The 22,912-nt window shown below is 37.3% G+C and overlaps 1 protein-coding gene across 2 annotated transcripts in view; it reads right to left on the reverse strand.

Moving 5' to 3' along the window:
• woc (zinc finger protein without children) overlaps window positions 1-22,912 on the reverse strand; it is a 717,317-nt gene that overhangs the window by 105,491 nt on the left and 588,914 nt on the right. For both annotated transcript variants that reach the window (XM_090381483.1, XM_090381482.1), the window contains exon 18: window positions 17,020-17,145. In XM_090381483.1, coding sequence (XP_090237609.1) covers window positions 17,020-17,145 — 126 coding nt within the window. The remainder of the gene's footprint in view (window positions 1-17,019; window positions 17,146-22,912) is intronic.

Raw genomic sequence — 22,912 nt, forward strand, 5'->3', positions numbered from 1 at the left:
TTTATCTTTTTTAGGAAAGGTAGGTCGTCCAGTGTCCATATCTTCTTCAGCATAAATTTCTAATAAAGGTTCTTCTTGAGTTTTGTCATCTATATCCATTTCTGAAGTATTAATTTGACTCTTAGCAGAAGATTCAGCTTTTGCCATTCTGGTCTCACTTTGCGACTTGATGCAACTAGTAAAGGGGATGGTAATTGGGATATTACATGTCTGGTCTCTGTTGTTTTGCTTCAAAGATGGCTGAGAAACTGAAAGCCGAGCCCTAGCCCATTCAGCAAGCAATATGTTAGGTGGAACTGAGTCATTGGTTTGTGTAGCAACTGAACGATATTTCTTTGTAACATTTGCATATGTGTGTGCAGGAGTATCTTTCATTATTTGTCATCTCGCTTCCTGATAGGTCACTGTGTTCAACGTGAAATTTCTGTATTTTTTTTCCAAGTTTTCATAACTCGCAATTTTGAGAATATGCACGATGATCTTCCTTGCAATTAGGGCAAACTGGATGTGTTGCAGTACAGACTGTTTGAGTGTGATCCTGGGATCCACATTTTGGGCATATTGGTTTCCTTGACATGTTGTCTGAGTGTCCAAACTTCTAACACCGTATTAGATTTGGTGTATAGCGACGGATATGGCAATTTAGGTAACCAGCTTTACCAGTACAGGTAGTTCTCAATTTACGAGTGAATTCGTTCCTAGCACGCTCTCGTAAAGTGGGAATTAAATCTCATAAACATAATGTTAAAAATAGGGGTTACGTTCTCAACAATGAAATTAGTAAGCTAATTAGTTTATATTTAAACAATGATTGATTTATCCAAATAAATTAAAACACAGCCTGTAGAATAAAGCAAATTATAATAATAAAGAAATTATTTATGACTTACAAATTTTAAAGAATGTTTAACCTTCATCATCGGCTAAATGCACACTCGTTGATCACTCTTTATTGGCTCAGCACTCGGTTTGCTGCATGCACAAGGGATCGTCTTCTTCAGAAATGCTTCAAGAGACATTTGTTTCCAAGATAATCTCTTTTCTTTATAAATTTTAATAGCATGCATAAGCATTTTTTAATGGAACGCACATATTGCAAATAACATGATTTGCACAGAGTGACAAGTTTATGAAGCTAAAAAAAAAAAAAAAAAAAAAAAAAAAAAAAAAAAGGGAATGAAGTCAAGATTTTGAAAATTTATTTTTTTTTTATACGATTGAAGATTTCAGTAAAGGAGAAACACATTTCACCATAATAATGCAAACAACCACACAATTCCAGCTATCGGTATTTTCGCAAATGCAATAACATCGAGTTTACTACTAGTTTATAATAGACTACCGTAGCTGAGTGGGCAGGGAGGAGCGGGAGTGCAGTAGCACACGCTCTTTGAGTAGACCGGGGGTACAAGCCCCTGACTGCTGAATACGGTCGATCTGCCAACCCGCACTGGACCAGCGTGGCAGATTATGGCCCATTTCCCTCAACATGAATTGTTGAGGAGGCTTCCATCCTGCAGTGGGTTGATAATGGCTGCACTTTTTTTTACACTAACAGAAAAGCCCAATAAACCGGAAAGTGCAAATTGTTTTATGGTCGTGACCTCCAGAATTGTTTTTTAAAAATATCACAAAGGCATTAAAAATTGGTTCTTATAGCAGAACATATGATAACGATGAAAGTGTAGTGCATTTTAGTGATTTGAATTGGAAGCTAATACAATTTGCATTATAAAAACGACCTTTTAGAGAGTTATATAGCGAAATTTTCAACTGCCAAGGTCGTGGAATGAATTGCCAAAAAACAATACGTTATTGGGTTCACATTACAATATTTTCACGATACGGTGGTGTGTCTGGAACAGATTAATATCGTAAAGCATATAGCTATACAATACAGTACAGTACAAGTATAGTATTGTGGCCAACTAGTCAATTGTAGATTTAACTTTGGTCGATCATGACGAATTTTAAATATACCGTCATCCCTCGATTTGTGCACCTTGTGCAATGTAATTTTTGAGATGGTAGATTGCGGCATATTTTGAAAGAAAAAAGTAGATTGCATCACAAATTAAATAGGCCACTCCTGGTATATAGCATTGTATTGTATATTGTATATAGCTATACAATACAGTACAGAACATTAATTGCAAAAAATGAATGTTTAACATTCATTTTTTGCAATTAATGTTAATTTTTTCGATTTTGTTGATACTTGGAAGGGAGGAAAAAAAAACTCGTAAACCTGGGAACTCGTAAAGCGAGAACTGCTTGTAATTGGTAAGTTTGGAGTACTCAACATGAGCATTACATTAAGGGTTGGAATGAGATTGCTATCCATACGAGTCAAAATTCTCTTAGCTTGTATGACCTTTTGATCTTTCAGTTCTTGCACAAGCTCCGCTTCTGTTACATTCAACAGATCCCACTCAGAGATAACACCTTTGGAACTATTTAGGGTTGTGTGGGGAGAGATTTTAACAGGAATTCCCCCAAATGTTGTAAGCTCTAACAACAGTTCTGAATGTTTGGACTGTGTTGTCTCAACGAGTAAATCCCCTGACTGTAATCTTTTGACCATTTTAGGTGATCCAGAAGCATTTTCTAGAAATCTCTATATCAAAAATGGAGTGAGTCTGTTCACTGGTTGACTAGTTAAAAAATGGATATTGAGGAAAGTGGTTGGTGATTATCTTTTTTAAGCTTATTTTGAGCATTTCCTTGATCTGAGTTATACCAAACTGTGGTATTTGAGCTTGGAGGCTCTAATGCTATATAATTTTCTTTATCTATGGCAGCTCCTTTTCACCCTGGGGATTAAATTTTCCACCAAGGTTACAAGCCCCGCCACAGGGAGGCAGGAGCAGTGCTGCTTGTGGCCAAATGTTGGAGTTAGTACAGTTAGTAAACTAATAAAGAGTAAAGAAAAAGGTACTTTCCTTTTCCTGGCTCTCTTTTTATATTTTTAAAAAGTAGAGCTAATAAACAGCAAGACTTATAAAACAAAACAAGGAAAAACTCAGCAGGGCTAAGAATTACAATAGAAATAGCATGGAAGATCGCTTGGCACTCGGGGCCTTTGGACTGTTGGTCTTCAGGCATCCTGTGGACCTGGTGGTATGCAACTTCCCTCAGTGCTCTTCATAAATGTATGGAGGATCTTTGATCCTCTTCATCTAAACATTTTATATTTCACCTTTGTACACTGACCAGGTGTGAAAAGATTTCATCATTAACTTAAACAACCTCAATACCTGAAGTACACAGTGTTCGATCTGAATGGACTTTTCTTCCTTATACGAGTCCTGCTTGCTAAAAAAAAAAAAAAAAAAAAAAGTATAAAGAGCAATATCAAGTTTTCTGTTCTGGTAAAAGTGTCATGGAAATGTTTCATATGGTGAAGCAAGGATATGGACAGAACTGTCTTGCCTTCTGCATGTCTTTGAGTGGCATAAACGTTTCACCCATGAAGAGAATCACTGGAAAAAAATGAACATCCGGGCCTTGTAAATATGATTCAAATACCAGAGTTGATTGAAAAGGTGTGGGAAATCATTATCAATGATCAATGTGCAAGCTCTGAATGATTTCAGATCTGTGTGTTAATAAGAAAACCATTTGACAAATAACAACCCAGGATTTAAAGAAAATAGAGGTCTGTACACAGTTTCTTCCACATTTATTAACAGAGGGTGAATCACAGGTGTAAACTGAACACTGAAGAAAACTTATTGAGGCTGCTGAAAGCAAACCAACCTTCCAAAATTTGATCAGTATTGGTGATGAGATGTGGTGTTTTCAGTATGACCCCACAACAAAGTGTAGAGTGGAAGTTGGTGAACTCTCCCAAAGCCAAAAGTTCATCAAGAAAGGTCTAAAATCAAAACCATGCTCATCACTTTTTATGATAGCAAAGGAATTGTGCACAAAGAGTTCATTCCCAGTGGCCAAACTGCTGCTTACTATCTGGACATTTTCCACCAGTCATTCCAGTCACTTTGTGATTGTTGTATGCAGTGGACACAGATGAATAAACAAAGGTTAGTTTACTTATTCATGGATCATCATTTGTTTTCCCTAGTATGTCATTTTCCGATTGCTACACTGGTTATATTAATTTCAGACAAGCTGTGGTTTTCAGCTGGTATGGAAACCTCAAGGAATAAATAAGGAAAATAGAAGGAACATAGTAGAAGTAGAGGATTTGGTGAGGGAAGAAAAAGATAGAAGTAGGGAAGGAAGAAAGAGATATCCTCAGAAACTAAGTGAGAAGTACAATACAGCAAAAAAAGAACATAGTATAGAATATTAGTAGAAATGTGGAAACAAACATATATACTATGTACAGGAACTCCCCGACTTACATAATACTCGACTTATGCAAATTCAACTTTACATAAGTTTTTCTGGCCGGTGCAAACTGAAAAAAATATGGAAACGTATTTTGCATCTGCATGGATAAATGGAGGTATTGTGATAATATCGCAATGCGACCCCAATAACATATATATATATATTTTTTTTATATATAATTCATTCCAAGTTCTTGGAATTTGAATATTTTGCTATATTACTAAGCTATTTACCTTTCTAATAGGTCATTTTTATAATGAAAATTGCATTACACTTTCGTCGTTATCATATGTTATAAGAATCAATTTTGAAAGCTTTTGTGATATTTTTCTAAAGCACATTTCTCGAGGTCACGACCAAAAAAACAATTAAAACAATTTGCACTTTCCGGTTTATTGGGCTTTTCTGTTAGTGCAATCTGTTATAAACAGGTAGTAAACTCAATCTTATTGCATTCGCAATAATACCGATAACTGGAATTCTGTGGGTTTTTACCTTACGGTATTATGGTGAAATGTGTTCCCCTTCACTGAAATCTTCAATTGTATAAAAAACAAATTTTCAGAAACTTCTCTTCATTCCTATTTATATATTACAATGATGAAGGGAAAGAAACAAAACAGAATTGTTTTGTTTCTTTCAAAACAGGAAACGAAACAAAACTGATTTAGAAATGATGAAAATGATTAAGAAGTATGAAGCAGGACAAAGTTTGTCATCTGTTGCAAGGGAATTAGATCACGCTGCTTCAACAGTAAATACTATTTTAAAGGAGAGTGCTTGTATAAAATAACACATCAAAGGATCAACAGTGATCACAAAACAGCGTTCAGGTGCAATATCGAAAATGGAAAAGCCATTAATAATATGGATGGAAAACCAGATTCAGAAGCAACTGCCCTTGAGTCCAATGGCTATTCAAGCAAAAGCAAGTAGTATTTACGAAGATATTAAGGATTAAGGATGTACGGCGAACCGCAAGCCAAGTTTGTGGCAAGCAATGGGTAGTTTAATAGGTTAAAGCATCGCGCTTGTTTCTAAAACATTAAAGTTTGTGGTGAAGTCATCTGTACTGTTTCTGCACGCAGAGAAATTTTGTGATGTGTTTGAAAAAAATTATCGATGAAGGCGGCTATTCAGCGCAGCAAATTTTTAACGTTGGCGACACTGCTCTGTATTGGAAAAAAATGCCAGATTGAATGTACATTGCCAAAGAGGAAAAGACACTGTCAGGTTTCAAGGCTTCAAAATATAGGGCCACGCTCTTGCTTGGGGCTAATGCTCCAGGAGATTACAGATTAATACCACTGCTTGTGTACTATTCTGGAAATCCTCATGCATTTAAGGGCATCAATAAAGCCACCCTAACTGTGCATTTCCGATCCAATCAGAGAGCTTTTTTTTTTTTTTTTTTTTTGATTTGGTAGTTGTTGGCGCATCGGCTTCTGTGGCCATATTGCACCTCCCAACGTTTTTGCAGTACTTTGATCCAAGCCCGAGGCGGGAATCGAACCCGCGACCTTTGGGTTGCCGGGCAGGTACTTTACCCACTCGGCTAGCCCGGTCGGCCTCCAATCAGAGAGCATAGATAACAATATCTCTCTTTGAGGATTGGATTAAATGTTGCTTCTTTCCCGATGTAGAAAAATATTGTAAAGACAACGATGTTCCTTTCAAGATTTTGCTTCTATTAGATAATTCTCCTGAACATCTAGATGATTTCAATTTGAATGTGAGAGTCATATTTCTACCACCAAACACAACTTCACTCATCCAACCTATGGATCAGGGTGTTATTTTGGATTTAAAAGCATACTATTTATGCACATTTTCTCAGGCATTGTCTTCAGTAGACGGTGAGAAAAATATTACGTTAAGTGACTTTTGGAAATCTTACAAAATTTATCATACCATCTTAAACATTAATAAGGCCTGGGTAGAAATTACTAAAAATTGTTTAAATCAAGCATGGAAGAAAATATGCCCACGGCACGTAAAAGGCTTCGAAGGGTTTCACAAAGATGAATGATATGAAGAGGTTACAGATAAGATTGTAAAGGTTGCAGAACTACTTCAGTTGGAGGTTGTTGCCAAAGACATGGAGTTAATAGAGGAATAAAAGAAGGAATTATCTAATGAAGAACTTGACTTGTAGGCAGCGATAGTAGTAGCAGAAGTAGTGCCATGTGATGCAAGAAAGCATGTTTATGAGCTTAAGCAGCATCAGCCAAAAAAAAACAAAAAAAAACACACCATTCCCTCCAAATGCCTGTCCAGTTCCTCCTTAAATTTATTCAACCTATCAACTTCCACAACGACAGATGGAAGTTTGTTCCAGCAATTAACCACCCACTGGCTAAAGGCAAATTTTTGTACATCTATTCTACATCTGTCCTTTCTTAATTTGAATTTATGCCCCCTTAGGTTTGTAATCTGAACAAGTGGAAGGATCCCATCAGAATTCAGCATGCTCAACCCATTCAAAGCCTTATACACCTCAATCAGATCACCGTGCAGGTGCCTCCAGCCACTGCAATTTGCAGAACTTAAACCTCTCTTAGTAAGAGAATCCCTTCATTCCCTTCACCAATCTTGTTGCCCTTCTCTGTACACGCTCAAGTAAATCTACATCCTTCCTAAAATGAGGCCTCCAGACCTGTATGCAGTACTCAAGGCGTGGCCTGACCATTGCCTTATACAGAGGGATAATCACCTCCTTTTCCCTGCTAGCAAAATTCCTATATATCATTGACAAAACCCCATGACCTGCCCTGGCAGCCTGTCTGCATTGCTCAGAAACTTTCATATCTGCCTGCACAATTACTCCCAGGTCTTTTTCATTTTCTACCACCTTAAATGTAGTACAGTAATACCCCGACTTACGCGAACTCGGAGTTACGCGGTTCTTGATTTTTTCGTTTGGCAACACTGCCCGCCCACTATCTTCAAGGTCGTTTTTCATATGTTATCGATATACGGCGTGACAGAGGAGAGTGAGAGCGAAAGATGAACAAAATTCAACTTTACTGCACATGAGCTGAAGTTTAAGCTGAAGCTGAATTCATATACAAGAATTTGTATTCCAACTGTCATATTTATATGTGTGCATTCGAATTCGTGCTCAACGTTTGTCGGAAATTACATCGTTTTCACGAGAGAAATGGATCACGTCGGTCGAGCCGTATACAGTCAGTCCTCGTATAACACGTGTGTACACTACATGAATTCGATCATACACTATTTATAAATACAGTAATGATATCTTATAATATAACACAAACCGAATTGGCTTATGCACGATTCGCCTTTGGGTTTACAAGAAATGGCAGTCGAACGCAAAATCACCCCAACCGAACGCAACACGGTAGGAATGAAGAGAAGATTCTGAAAATGTATTTGCTTTAGGGGAAACACATTTCACTATAATAACGTAAAATCCAACACAATTCCAGCTATCGGTAAGTAATTAGATTGAGCTTACTACCAGTTTATAACAGATTCCACTAGCAGAAACGCAACTGGATTTTTATTGTTTTATGGTAGTAACTCCCAGAAATGTGAGGTGTTAATAGTGTATCTCTGCCTTTATGGTGTTGTTAATTCAGTTGCTACATGCGTGCAGCTTTGTTTAGTGTATTAAGTGTGCCTCCTCGTTTTGTAATTACACTTTATTCCCTAAAAATGAGTAAAATACTTAAAAAGGTGTGAAAAGGAAGCGTCCTGGTGAAGACACTGCAGATTCAGAGAGAAAAAAGAAAAGCAATTATCGATAAACAGAGGCGGACTGGATCAAAATTTATAGTGGCCTCATACTATGGTTTATGGCCAAAATCACACAGGCCCACCGGGGTTTCCCCGGTAAGGCTTATGGCCAGTCGGCCTCTGTCGATAGAGAAAAAATATGAAATTGTGAAACGCTTTGAGCGAAATGAAAGACCATGTGATATTGCACGTGCTACAGGCCTAAATGAGGCAATGCGAAAAGCACATGACAATTGCAAACTTGACAGGTCTCAGCTCAATTGAAAAGGGCTTAAAAATTTTAGAAAACATAGACTACAACGAAGAACGCGTTATAGCTACAAAGCAAGGAATAAAAAAATTATTAGCTTGCTACGAAGAAATTCTGCATGAAAAAAATAAGTCTGTGTCGTCAGACGAATTTGTTAGATTTTATGAAGCCATCGACATCGAAATAACTTTTTTACGTAAGTCATTTATTTTTTTAATACATATTTTTTATTAACATGTATAAAGAACTGCAATTTTATTAATATTTTTCTTCTAAACTAGTGTTTTTGTTAGTCGTTGGCCCCAATTAAACAAAATTTATATGTATTTATATGCAAAGTTGTACCCCGACTTACGCGAATTCGACTTAAGCAATTTTCGTCAGACCAACCTATCGCGTAACTTCGGGGTATTACTGTACCACACAGTTGGTACGTTTCTCTGGGGTTACTTCTACCCATATGCAGTACTTTGCATTTGTCAAGGTTAAACTTCAGTTGCCACTTCATAGCCCATCTCCCCAAATTATCTGGATCCTGTTGCAGTAGCACACTGCCATTACTGTCATTAACAACCCTGCCAACCTTTGTATCATCTGCAAACTTCGACATTAAGCCTGATATACCTTCATCAATATCATTGATAAATATACAAAACAACAGTGGACCCAACACCGAACCCTGTGGGACTCCACTAATAACATTAGTCCATCAAGCGCAGCACCCATTGATTACCACACTCTGTCTTCTCCCACTTAAACATCCTTTTATTCATTGTAGCAACTTACCCTTAATACCATTCTCCTGCAATTTGTACAATAGTCTTTCATGCGCAACAGTGTCAAAAGCTTTCCTGAAATCCAAATATATGATATCAAAATTATTTTTTGCATCCAGTTCCTTTGTAACCACATCATAATATCCTATCAAATATGTCAGACAAGACTTTCCCTTAACAAACCCATGCTGTGTCTGAATTATTGCTGCGGTCTTGTCTAGCTGATTCTGCAATGCATCTTTAACCAGTGACTCCATTATTTTACCCGGAACAGAAGTTAAACTAACTGGTCTGTAATTACTCGTGTCACCCTTCGATCCCCCTTTGTGAATTGGGGATACATTTGCACATCTCCAGTCTGTGAGAACCTCCCCTGAGTCCAAGGATGCTCTCATAATTATGGCCAAGGGTTTGCTTAGTTGCTTTGCCGCCTCCTTTAATATAACTGGATAGATCCCGTCCACCACAGGTGCTTTTCTTATGTTTAACTTCAACAATTTCTCCTCCACTTTGCTCTCTGTTATTACGAAATCATTAAGCACCCTGCTACAATTTGATAACCTTCTGCCATTTCCAAACCTTAATAACTCCTCGTGTGTGAATGTAGATGCAAAATACTCATTCAGTTTGTTTGCTATCTGAGCAGGATCATCAACAGTTGATCCATCGATATCAAGTGGACCAATCAGATCCATCCTCTTCCTTTTAGAGTTTATATAAGTAAAGAAATCCTTGCTGTTTTTCTTAGCATCTTTTGCCAAGGATTTCTCGTAATCTGCCTTTGCCTGCCTAACCTCCTTTGTGACCTGATTACAGACTAGCTTATATCTGCCATAGGCTTCTGAGTCGCTTGATAATTTATATGCATCCCATGCATTTTTCTTCTCTGTTACGAGTCTCATTAGTTCATTTGATAACCATTTAGGCCTAAACCCTGAACAATATTTCTTAATAGGTATGAAACTTTTAGTAGCTTCCACGATTAATTCCTTGAATGCTTCCCACTTAGAATTTACTGTTGGTAACATCGTCAGTTTATCCCACTGTACAGAATTTAAAAACTTTCTGAGACCACTGTACTCACCTTTACGGAAGCAAAAACCCTTTCCTTTACCCTTGATGGTAGTTACACTTTTAAGTAAATCCCACATCAGTACACTGTGATCACTGCCACCTAGTGGTTCCTTTATCTGCAAATTCTTAATACACGAGTGATCACTGCTGATAACCAGATCAAGAGTATTACTCTCTCTGGTTGCCTCCTGAACATGCTGATTTAGAAAACAATCATCCAATAAATCCACAAAAGCCTTGCTAGTGTGTGAGTGACCAGTCCATATCTGGGAAATTAAAATGCCCCAATTATAAGACATTCTGATTTACTGGCCCACTCTATTTCTCTGTATAATTGTTCATTGTATTCATTCGAGTCATTAGGCCTATAACACACTCCTACTCTTATTTTTGCTTTCGCAGTGCTTAAGTCACAACAAACTGACTCAACAATGCACTGTTCATCTATATCAACTGGGTGCACTTCTTTTGATTTTATGTTTTTCTTAATTAACAGCATAACACCTCCTCCCTTCCTATCCTGTCTATTCTTTCTGTACACATTGTACTTCCCAAATTCCAGTTCTGCATTCCTTATATCTGTTGACACCACTCTCTGCTATCCCAACAATATCCGCCTTGGATGTCTTGATCAACACTTCAAATTCATCAAATTTATTTACTATACTTCTAGCATTGGTATACATGCAAGCATACATGCTCCTACTCCTATTCCTAGTTACCCTAACACATCCCATATACCCACCTATTTCAGGATGACTGCCATCCGTCCCTGAAACCCCCAACACCCCTTGCTCCAGGTCGCTACTTATTCTAATAGAAGTTGTGCAAGAATCACCTTCACCTCTGCCTACAGCTACTGTTAAACTATTAGTCCTTGTATCCCCCCAAGCTATCAGTTTTCCGACCCACCTAACACGGCCTCGATAGCATCAGCAAATATTCTTGCACCCTTTTTATTTAAGTGTCTCGCATTCCTGTAGAAGCAGTCTCTCCTGTTAACAAGTACAGACCAGGCTGAAAAAAATTCTATCCCTTGAGCCTTGCACAATCTTTCCAGGGCCGAATTGATCGACAAGGCTCTCATCATTTACTCCCTCCTATCGTGTCTGGGCAGAATTGCAGACACTTTCAAATTCAACCCTAATTCTCGGCTTTTGTTCAACAGTGACCTGTACTTGTTAAGTAATGCTGCCGGTCTCCTACTCTTAATATCTTAGTGAAAGAAGAAAATGTTGACGAAGCTTAAGACGAACTAAATGAGGAGTCGAGATGCTTCATCACCAGAGAGATGGCAATGGCACTTCGTGAAATTGCATCGGTAATGGCAAGGTTTGAGAAGATGGATCCTGACAGCGAATGATTCTTAAAAGTTAACAGAGGGGTGAATGATATGCTTGCTTGTTACAAAGAAATCTACAATGAAAAGAAAAAAGCCACCGTCCAGTCATCCATTAATATGTTCATTTGTAAGGCTGAGCGGCCGACTGCTTCTAAATCTCCACAGCAGCATACTTAGTAGCTGAAGAGGTCGATTCTGGCAACAATGCTCGAAGGCAAAACTTACTGTTATATGCCTGTCTCCTCAGTTTTTTGTAATTTCACAATTTTTAAATTGCACAATTTTGTAATTTTCTCTGCGCATGACAAAAAATTGAATAAATACAATAAATAATTCTATTCACGTTTGCCGAACATTTCTTTTTTGATTCAATCAATTCAGCGAGAACAGTTGTGAGTGCTGCACAAGCATTGGAGAAATTCCGACTTACGTAGAGTTCTGCGGCACGCAACCCTTACATTAATTGGGGAGTGGCCGCAAGATTTCTGTGCTGCAGAATCTTGCAGCACAGAAAGAGAAGAGAGCAATCAGCTCAACAAAATATAAACGAGACCTGAGATCAACTTAATCTCAGGACCCACCTAACAAATCCGCCTAACAAAACTTCAGGACCCACCTAACAAATCAGTTAAACTCAGAAGTAGCAACTATCATAGTTCCTATTTACATTTGTGAGTTATGAATAGCCTAGAACCCTTTCAGGCCAGGTAAAAATAAGGAACCAATCATTACCAATTAAATCAAATCTGTAACCACAAATCAACATAACCTAGAATTTCTTTTAAGTCACCTCACACTACTTCAACCTTGGGGTGTAAAAATATCGACAGCTAGCACAAAACCTGACCCAGCTGAAAACTTTTCTATGTACACGATAATTACATAGCTAAAGAACACAATTTACAACCCACAATGTGGGAAAAATGATTACATGCTTCACCAGGAATTATCAATTTAAATCTTAGACCACTACATCCAAACAACACACTGGAAAACAGCAAATACAAGTACAGCAAATAACACCAAGGAACAAGAGTATCTGTGTTAACAGTACCACAGTCTGCAGGTCCCACAGAATTTATCTTTTTATATATCGCACAGATAAGTAAGTTCCAATATTCTTGTAAGAACGAATCCAGGTACAGCTACAAATAGTTCTGCGTCCTTCTAAATAAAATCCCATTCAATTGAAATCCAGCAGAGTACAACATATAAACGTCAACAAACACTGTCCACCAAGGCAGCAGCACAACCATTTAGATTATTTTGACATAATGGTCTTCATCCCATCCACAAAGCCAATCATCAGCTTTACAAACTCAGTCCTATCCACACACTACTTTAAACTAAAACACTTTTATTTTCCACACAATATCTTTGCATCAACAAGGTTATGTTGTTGCATTTATAATATGTATTTGCTTCCTGAACACTTTATTGACAAATTTGGAGAGAAACAAGAAGTTCATCTTTGTTTCCACAAATTGGAAACTTAGGAAATCATCAACACTATATACATTAGTTATTATCTGCAATGGGTTTCTTAAGTCAAGATAATGATAACACTGTAGGATTATGTATTCCACTGTCTGAACAGCTTCACAAGGGCAGAGAGAAGTGGACAATCCAAGCATATGTAATTTGGAGTTGATACTCCCATGACCCGTAAGTAAAAAGGTAACACATAGCACCGGGCTGAACCATTTCATTTGTCTGGTTTATACAAAGACATTGGGTATATAACTATAAATAACTCTGCCTAAAAGAACTGTGCTCCATTGAATTTGCCAATCCCTGAGAAATTCAGATGTTAACCTGGCAACATCATCCTTTTCTGACAGATTTAAATTCAAATTATAGTAATCTACAATAGCAGGACGTTATCTTCTTCGATGATATGCCCAAGTATCATAAGATAATGTTATAATATATTGGGACATAATATGTCGCTGTGATTGAACTAAATATTTTTTAATGGTTACATTACTAACCCTGTAACCCCCAAGCACCAGCCGCATAACAGATGGTGGGTGAGAAAAGACATTTGTAATACAACTTTAATGATGAGGATTTTAAGCCCCAAATACTAATTTTTAGTATTTTTCCCACCACAGTTTTGATTTTTTGTAAAATATATTTAACAGTTTTGAATAAAGGACAACCTATCATCAATCATAACACCAAGAGTTAGAAGTGTTAACTGTATTTAAAATTAAGTTAATTGCATCAACAGTGCACCTGCCTTTAGTAAAACCATATTGAAAAGGGACTATTAGGTTTCTAGAGGCACAGTATTCCTTGAATCTTACTACAATGAGTTTCTCTATACTTTTCCCAAAGACAGGGAGAAGTGCAATGGGATGATATCATGCTGCAGGACTAGCAGGTTTGTCAGGAGATTTCAGAAGAATTTTTAAATTGGCCTGTTTCCATGAATCTGGAAAACAGTCAGCACTAAGACATGAATTCATTAAATTTAAAATCAGTTGCAGTCTCAGTCGCCATACTCTTTTTAAGAACTGAAATTTCAATCAACTCCAACCCGGGACATTTACCGTCCTGCATTGAAATCACTGCTTCAGAGAGTTTGTTCTGAGTAAATGGCTCCTCAGTGGCTAGGCCAGCATACATATGCATATTAGTCTGCATAGTTCTTTCAGGAAGAGAGATATCCTGATGAATAATCTCGTCAAGTATTACATTCATGGTTTCCTTCCAAGACAGGGTCTCAGCGTGGTTAGCTTTAAGAACAAAGGTAAAAGTTTCTCAGGATTTAATTTTTCAGCTATAACTTTATATGCTAGCTCCCACGGTTCATTGTTGTCATGACCATTCTGTCCCAAGCCAAATGCTTCTCCTTTTGAATGGAGTTAAAATATTGTCTCCTAGCAGCATTATAGATTTCTACCAACCGAGCTGTTTCAGCCTCATTTCTATTGTATCCTTCTAGAACACTGGTAATCTCACCTGGCAGATTTTAACTCATTTCTCAATCCAGTCAACTGTGCCCACCAAGGGACTGCATTTAACCCCTTGTCTTCTTTGCAAAGCTCTCACTGCAAGCAGAAATAATTACATTGGTAATTTCCTCAACCTGTTGTTGAACAGGTTTTCCTTCAAGACTTTCTATAAAGTTCTAGTGACAGCAGCACAAAATTTTTGATCAAATTTGTTCCAATCTGCATTTTTTGTTTTAAATCGAGAAAAGTGAAGTTGGACAGTGAATAGATGCTGAATGGTTGCAGCACACATATGAACTAGTTTGGAAGAGAGTGGGGAAATTAGAGATGCCAATAGAAGTATTTATAGAAAAAGCATACAGCAGAAACAGAACATTATAAGAAAGAAAGTGGAGAGACCTTGTAAGAGATGACCATCAATTAACCTGACTGTCTCTTTTGAAAGTCTAAGAGCCTGAGAGAAGTTTTTGGAACACCACCTAAGATGTGGGCATAACACTGCCTGATAAAACTGATTTTGAGATTTGTATAGAGAGTAGCAGTTTTGAATAAAAAAAGTAATGCTGAGAACCAAAAAAGAAAACCCAGTTTCTTAGATGTAGAGGTAGCAATATTTGTTATGTGCTTATTCCAAGAGAGATAAGAAATCAGGGTAATGACTTCTAATAGCCGTGCATACCGTGATATATAATATAAGATTACCGTGCATATAATCCCCGAGACTATTAGAAATAAGGAATGTTAGTAACCCTGGATTATTAACAGACCCACCATTGTGAAGGTGTAAGCAGAGGATTTGGTTGATGAAGAATGGCCAGGCTTCACTGATATTTATCAAGCGGACTGAATATATTTGGTTGACTTACAAGTGTCATGCAAATATCAGTTCCATCAGTGTTTTAGACTTCCAAGTAGTAGATTGTCATATGTGAGAGAATGTCTATGACAAACCTCAGTGCACTAAAAAACAAAAACTAACAGCAAGTGCTTGATATATTTTATTTACCCACAAGTTACTTTGTGAAAAAAAAAAAAAAAAAAAAAAGTGACAAATAGTTTAAAATGGGAAAGCTGGAAAGGTTATTCTTAATTCAAAAAGACTTAATCATAAAACAAATCTTGTTATAAAAAAAAAAAAACTTCTTAACTATTTCACAGCCAAATTTTAGGATGTAAGGCAGGCATAAAAAAAAAAAAAAAAATCTATGTAAAATTAAAAGGCAACGTTTTTTTTTTTTTTTTTTTTTTAAGAACATGGTGTTGGTAAAGACTTTTTTTATGCCTTTTCTTTTCTAAATTAAAAATTATATAAAAACATTAAGGGAATCCTGTTGTCTCGAAACTTTACTAGAGGACGAGCAACTTATGTGATCGAGACCTGCTAATATTCGTAAAATCGGACAGCTGCTATACTATTGTGATTTTCTCTTGTAGAGAATCTGAGTCCTAATTTTGAATTTAAATCAATGTTTTGAAATTTTACCAAATCAAAAATAAAAATAGAATACTAAATATAATAAATGGGATCTTAAGATTATATTTTAAGTCAGGAAATCTCTTACCTGAGATATTTTCCAGGAATAACTGCATCCACGTAAGATGTAATCAAAATAGATGGAAATTGTTACAAAGACCTGCTTAAAGGATGAGAAAAACCTTGCAACAAGACAGGAATAAAAATAAGCTTTTACCATAAATCCATGCATGGCTAATAATTGAGAGTATAATGGGAGAAGATTACCCTATACAATTTCAAATTTCAAAGTAAAGGCAGTATTTCAAAACATTGATTTAAATTCAAAATGAGGACTCAGATTCTCTACAAGAGAAAATCACAATAGTATAGTATCTGTCTGATTTTACAAATATTAGCGGGTCTTGATCACATAAGTCAGAGGTTCCCAAACTTTCTCGATTCACGGCGCCCTTAGTGTCCCAGTAATTTTTTCATGGCAGCCCTAGGCCAAAATATACACCTAACACAGTGGTTTTCGACCTTTTAATATACCTATACAATAATTTTATTCTTTATATAGAGGTACTAAATAAAGTTCAATTATAGATCGGCACAAAATTAAAATGATACGGTACAATGGATATTGTAATGTACACTTTATATCGTAACCTTTTTATAATGAAATAAATATATAAATTTCAAAAAAAAAAAATAATAACTTTAAGTAATTTAAACCCAAATTACACGACACCCCAAGAATGTTGTTGTGGCACCCCGGTTGAAAACCACTGACATAAGTTGTCTGCTTAAAAATAATTAGTGACGAAGATCAAAAGTGAATACCATAATGCTAAAATTCTAACAAATGACAGTTAAAGCTGTTTCACTGTTTTTGGTATACTTTGGACACCAAAATCAACTAGGCAGTTAATACTGCAATAAAACTATATATGTGTAAGTTGAACAGAAATTATACTCAGCCTAAACATAAAAGTTAAAAATTGGTATCAATGACTACCCACAAATTAAATTGGTGTACATACCTTCAGTGTCGATTATAACATCTTGTTTTTGCAAAACTTCATTCAAGCACTCTGTAAATTTTTCATAATAAGGATCTGTAAATATGTTGTCAATTCGACCATTTTCAAAGAGATATTGCTGAATGCCTGAAAATAAGAATATCAAGATTAAAAAACTTAAGTTGAATTTTAAAATGAACTTAGCATTAGCAGAGGCATTTGATGCAAGAAAGCAAGTTTATGCAGCATCAGCCAAAAAAAACATAATAAAAAATAACTACTTCCACTTCACCCCTCTGTTCGAAATACCTGTCCAGCTGAGCCTTAAACTTATTTAGGCTATCAACTTCCATGACCCGCTGGCTAAAGGCAAATTTCCACACATCTATCCTACATTGTCTTTCCTCAATTTGAATTTATGCCCTCTCAGGTGATTATTCTGAGCAAGAGGAAGAATCCCATCAGCATTGAGCATGCTCAAACCATTCAAGGCTTTATACACTTCTATCAGATCACCTCGCTGGTGCCTAGTCTCCAGACACTGTAATTTGCAAAACTTAAGCCTTTCTTCGTAAGAGCACCCCTTTGTTCCATTCACTAATCTTGTTGCCCTTCTCTGTACTCGTTCCAGCAGCTCTACATCCTACTTCAAATGAGGCCTCCAGGCCTGTATACAGTACTCTAGGTGTGGCCTGACCATTGCCTTATACAAGGGAATAATCACCTCCTTATCCCTGCTAGAAAAATTCCTATATATCATTGACAATACACCATAAGCTACTCTTGCAGCCCGTCTGCATTGCTCAGAGAACTTCATATCTGCCTGCACAACCACCCCCAGGTCCCTTTCATTCTCTACCACTGTCAGTGTAGTACCACAGAGTTGATACATTGCTCTGCAGTTGCTGTTTCCCATATGTAGTACTTTACATTTGTCAATGTTAAACTTCATTTGCCACCTCTCAGCCCATCTGCTCAACCTTTCCAGATCCTGTTGCAGCAGCATAGTGTCAGTAGTGTCCTTGACAACCCTGCCAACCTTTGTATCGTCTGCAAACTTGGACATTAAGCTTGATATACCATCATCAATATCATTTTTAAATACAGAAAACAATAATGGACCCAATACTGAACCCTGAGGGACTCCACTAATAACATAAGTCCACGATGAGCAGTGTCCATTGATTACCACTCTCTGTCTTCTCCCCCTCAACCACCCCTTTATTCATAGCAGCAATTTGCCTCCAATGCCACACTGCTCCAATTTGTGCAGCAGTCTTACATGTGCAACAGTATCAAAAGCCTTTCTAAGATCCAAGTATATAATATCAAAGTTATTCCCTGCATCCAGTTCTTTTGTGACTGCATCATAGTATCCAATCAAATTCGTAAGGCAAGACTTCGACTTTCCCTTAACAAAACCATGCTGTGTCCGAGCTATAATTGAAGTCTTGTCTAGATGATCCTACAGTGCTTCTTTAACCAGTGCCTCCATTAATTTTCCGGGAACAGAAGTTAAACTCACAGGTCTATAATTACTTGTGTCAAACTTTGATTCTCCTTTGTGAATTGGGGTCACATTTGCACATCTCCAGTCTATGGGTACCTCCCCTGAGTCCAAGGAAGCTCTCATAATTATGGTTAAGGGTTTGCTTACTTCCTTTGCTGCCTCCTTTAATATAACTGGATAGATCCCATCCACCCCAGGTGCCTTTCTTGTGTTTCTCTTCAACAATTTCTCCTCTACTTTACTCTCAGTTATTACAAGATTCTCTAGCTTACTGCCAGAGTTGAATACACCTCTGGCATTCGCCTCGCTAAATAACTCCTCACGTGTGAATGTCGATGCAAAATATTCATTTAGTTTGTTAGCTACCTGAGCAGGATCATCAACAGTTGACCCATCGATATCAAGTGGACCAATCTGATTCATCTCCTTCCTTCTAGAGTTTACATAAGTAAAGAACTCTTTGCTGTTTTTCTTTGCATCCCTTGCCAAAGATTTCTCGTAATCTGTCTTCGCCTGCCTAAACTCCTTTGTAACTTGGTTACAGATCAACTTATATCTATCACAGGCTTCTGTGTCACGTGTTAATTTGTATGTATCCCATGCATTTTTCTTCTCTGCCATATGCCTCATTAGTTCATCTGACATCCATTTAGGCCTAAACCTTGAACAATATTTCTTAGTTGGTATGTAAAGCCTAGTAGTTTCCAAGATAACTTCTTTGAATGCTTCCCATTTTGAGTTTGCTGTTGGTAACATCATCAGTTTGTCCCACTGTATAGAATTTAAATACTGTCTCAGTCCATCGTAGTCGCCTTTACAAAAGCAATAACCCTTCCCTTTACCCCTAATGGTAGTTACCTCTTTCAGTAAATCCCACTTCAGCACACTGTGATCACTGCCACCTAGTGGTTCATTTATCTGCAGATTCTTAATGCATGAAGAATCACCACTGATAATCAAATCAAGAGTATTACTCCCTCTAGTTGCCTCCCGAACATGCTGATGTAGAAAACAATCATCCAATAAATTCACAAAAGCCTTGCTAGTGTGTGAGTGACCAGCCCCCAAATTCCAGTCAATATCTGGAAAATTAAAATCTCCCATTATAAGACTCTCTGATTTACTGGCCCACTCTATTTCCCTGTACAGTTTCTTATTATACTCATCAGAGTCATTAGGCCTATAGCACACTCCTACTCTCAATTTTGATCTCCCAATGCTTATGTCACACCAAACCGACTCCACACTGCACTGCACTGTTCAGCGATGTCGACTGGCTTCACTTCTTTGGATTTTATGTATTTCTTAACTAATAGCATAACCCCTCCTCCCTTCTCAGCCTGTCTATCCTTTCTGTAGACATTGTAATCCCCAAATTCCAGTTCTGCATTCCTTATATCTGTGTGACACCACATCTCTGATATCCCAACAATATCTGCCTTTGATGTTTTGAGCAATACCTCAAATTCATCAAATTTATTTACTAAACTCCTAGCATTGGTGTACACGCAAGTATACATGCACCTGTTCTTTTTCTTAGCTACCCTAACACAACCCATGTGTTTACTTGTACCCCAATGATTCCCAGCAGTCTTTGAAATATCCTGCATCTTATTTTCCAAGCTGCTGCTCATTCAAATAGAAGCAGTGCAAGAATCACTTTCACCTCTGCCAGTGGCTACTGTTAATCTATTAGTCCTTGTGTCCCCCCAATCTAGCAGTTTTTTGACCCACTTAACACTTCAGCAAACATTCTTGCACCCTTTCTATTTAAGTGTATCCCATCCCTGTAGAAGCAGTCTCTCCTGTTAACAAGTACAGACCAGGCTGAAAAAAAATTCTACCCCTTGAGCCTTGCACAATCTTTCCAGGGCCGAATTGATCGACAGGGCTTTCATCATATACTCCCTCCTATCCTGTCTAGGCAGAATTGCAGACACTTTCAAATTCAACCCTAATTCACGGCTTTTTTTTTTTTTTTTTCCAACAGTGACCTGTACTTGTTAAGTAATTCCGCCGGTCTCCTACTCTTAATATCATCAGTGCCAACATGTACAACTATATCACCTTTTGTGCCCTTAAAAGATGATATCCACTCTACAACGTCATCAACCTTTGCCCCTGGGCGGCATACCCTGGTCCTGTTCCACCTATCCTTTTTACAAAGCATGTTTCCCGTTTCCCTGACAACAGAGTCTCCAACAATTACTAGTTCCTTTGGGACCAGTGCATTCTGCCTTGGGAGCTGCTGCTGTGTTGCTTGATGACCAAGTGCAAGCTCTGGCATTGGTGTGGGCAGCTGAGAGCTTGATGGGCCCCTCAATTTTAATCCTTCGAGGGCATCAACCCTGGCCTTCAAGCTCTCATATAGGCCCATAACAACGCTGAGTTGTCGCCTGATTTCCTTACACTCCTTGCATCGCACACACACAAAGACATCCCCCATGGCAGTATCATGTCCCGTACCCGACTGCTCCACAAATATCAAGCAAGTAGTACATTTTAAACAAGCAAGTGGTGCATTTAACTTAACTGCTATTATAATTTTCTGACATGTACAGTGTGATTACAGAAGTGATTTTAATATTTATTCATTTTAAATTCATGTGCATTGATTGCAGCACATGAATTTAAAATTAACTTCATGGTGGTAACAACATCATAGGCATATCTTAAGATTTTAAGCAATTTTGATAAACGTACCTCCAGACAGTATAGGTACTTTTACTATGTTTGATAAAACATTTGGTAAATAATTAATTAATTTTATAATTAATTATTTACTAACATAAATAATACACAAATAATTAATTTAATTTAATTTAATGATAAATGATTTTGATATAACAAGATTATTGAAATAAACTGCCTCCATGAATAGTTGACCTTGGCATCTTGGAGAAATTCAAAGCTCAGCTGAATAGCACTATTCAATCCATACCACTACCCTCTCCCCACCTATGTGGGGAGAGGGTAGAGGTATGGATTAAATATCCATAAGGGCACAAGGGCAACTAAGGGCAAAATGTGCCTATTGCGAAATGGTGATTCTATGTGATATTTGACAATACATGCATAAAGGAGAGCCATCCCCCCATGAGAAGAAAGATGTGGGTGGGGTGCGTTATGCCCGACTGTAATTTCCTAGTATATTTCTTTCTGTTTGTTTTGGAGAAATCGTTTGGAGTTCCATAATTGTGGTCCTGTTTGATTTGTAGCAATTTATTGTTCATTTGAGACTTCCTGATTTTTGACCAGTGAGAAGTACAGATCCTTTTTATATGTCACTTAGAAATTTGCTGGAACTGTAGTGTTTGGTAGCCTGACCTGCACTCTCATTAACCGTGATACTAGCATGCCCTGGGATCCAGCAAAACTTCACTGAATTATTTATTTATTTATATATATATATATACACACACACACGTTTCTCACACACAGGGCACACAGACCCTAAATAAAGGTGAGAACGCTAGGAGTTACAGAAAATACAAAACTGTAATAATCAATACAAAACAAGAATTAAAATGTACAAAATTTACATTAAGAAAACAGAGTAAATCAATATTGTAGTTATTCGTTACCAGAAGAAAACGAAACAGAGGACTATCAAAGTAAGTGATGAGTACAAGGAACAGGCAGTGAGAAATTAATTTAATAACGAGAATTCAAACGGCGTATAGCGAAAGGTATTTGTTCAAGGAGAGGTGAAGAATCGATAACAGAGTTTATGATATTGTTGACAAAAAGAAATCCATGGAGTTGTCTAGAGTGAAGAGGAATGATTCTGAAGCGACCACAAAGAGCTCCATAATTTCGACAGTGAAAGGCAATATGATTTCAGTAGCATAAGAATTTAATTTGAATTCTCTCAAGTCTGTGAGAAAGATATTCCTGTTGTGGGGACCAGATAATATCACAATAATGAAAAATGGGAAGTATAAACTGCTTGTAGAGAAGAATTATAACTTTGTCACTCTTGAAAACAGATGAAGAACGCTTGATTAATCCAAGAATTTTAGAAGTGTGAGATATTACGTGATCAACTTGGGAAGATGAAGGTCAGATCGAAATAGGACACCTACATCCTTGAACATATCAGTTCTTGCAATTAAAGAGTTTCCAATATACTAATCAGTAAGGACGGAGGGTCTAACTACACGATTTGAGCGAAAGTGACATAATTTACATTTTAACGGGTTTAGAAACAAGTTATTTTTATTGAGCCAGAGCGAGAGGGAATCAAGACAGGACTGGAGTTCAGCGCTGTCAGTTGAAGAACAAATAACTTTGTAAAGCTTAATATCATCTGCATAGAGTTGCCACTCCACATAATGGACTGAAATAAGGTTGACAGATCATTAGTATAAACAATAAAGAAGAACAGACCCAATGGTGAGCCTA

Source organism: Mastigoproctus giganteus, chromosome 9 (assembly GCF_048544385.1).
Source record: "Mastigoproctus giganteus isolate SK-2022 chromosome 9, ASM4854438v1, whole genome shotgun sequence".
In the NCBI taxonomy this organism is placed as follows: domain Eukaryota; kingdom Metazoa; phylum Arthropoda; class Arachnida; order Uropygi; family Thelyphonidae; genus Mastigoproctus; species Mastigoproctus giganteus.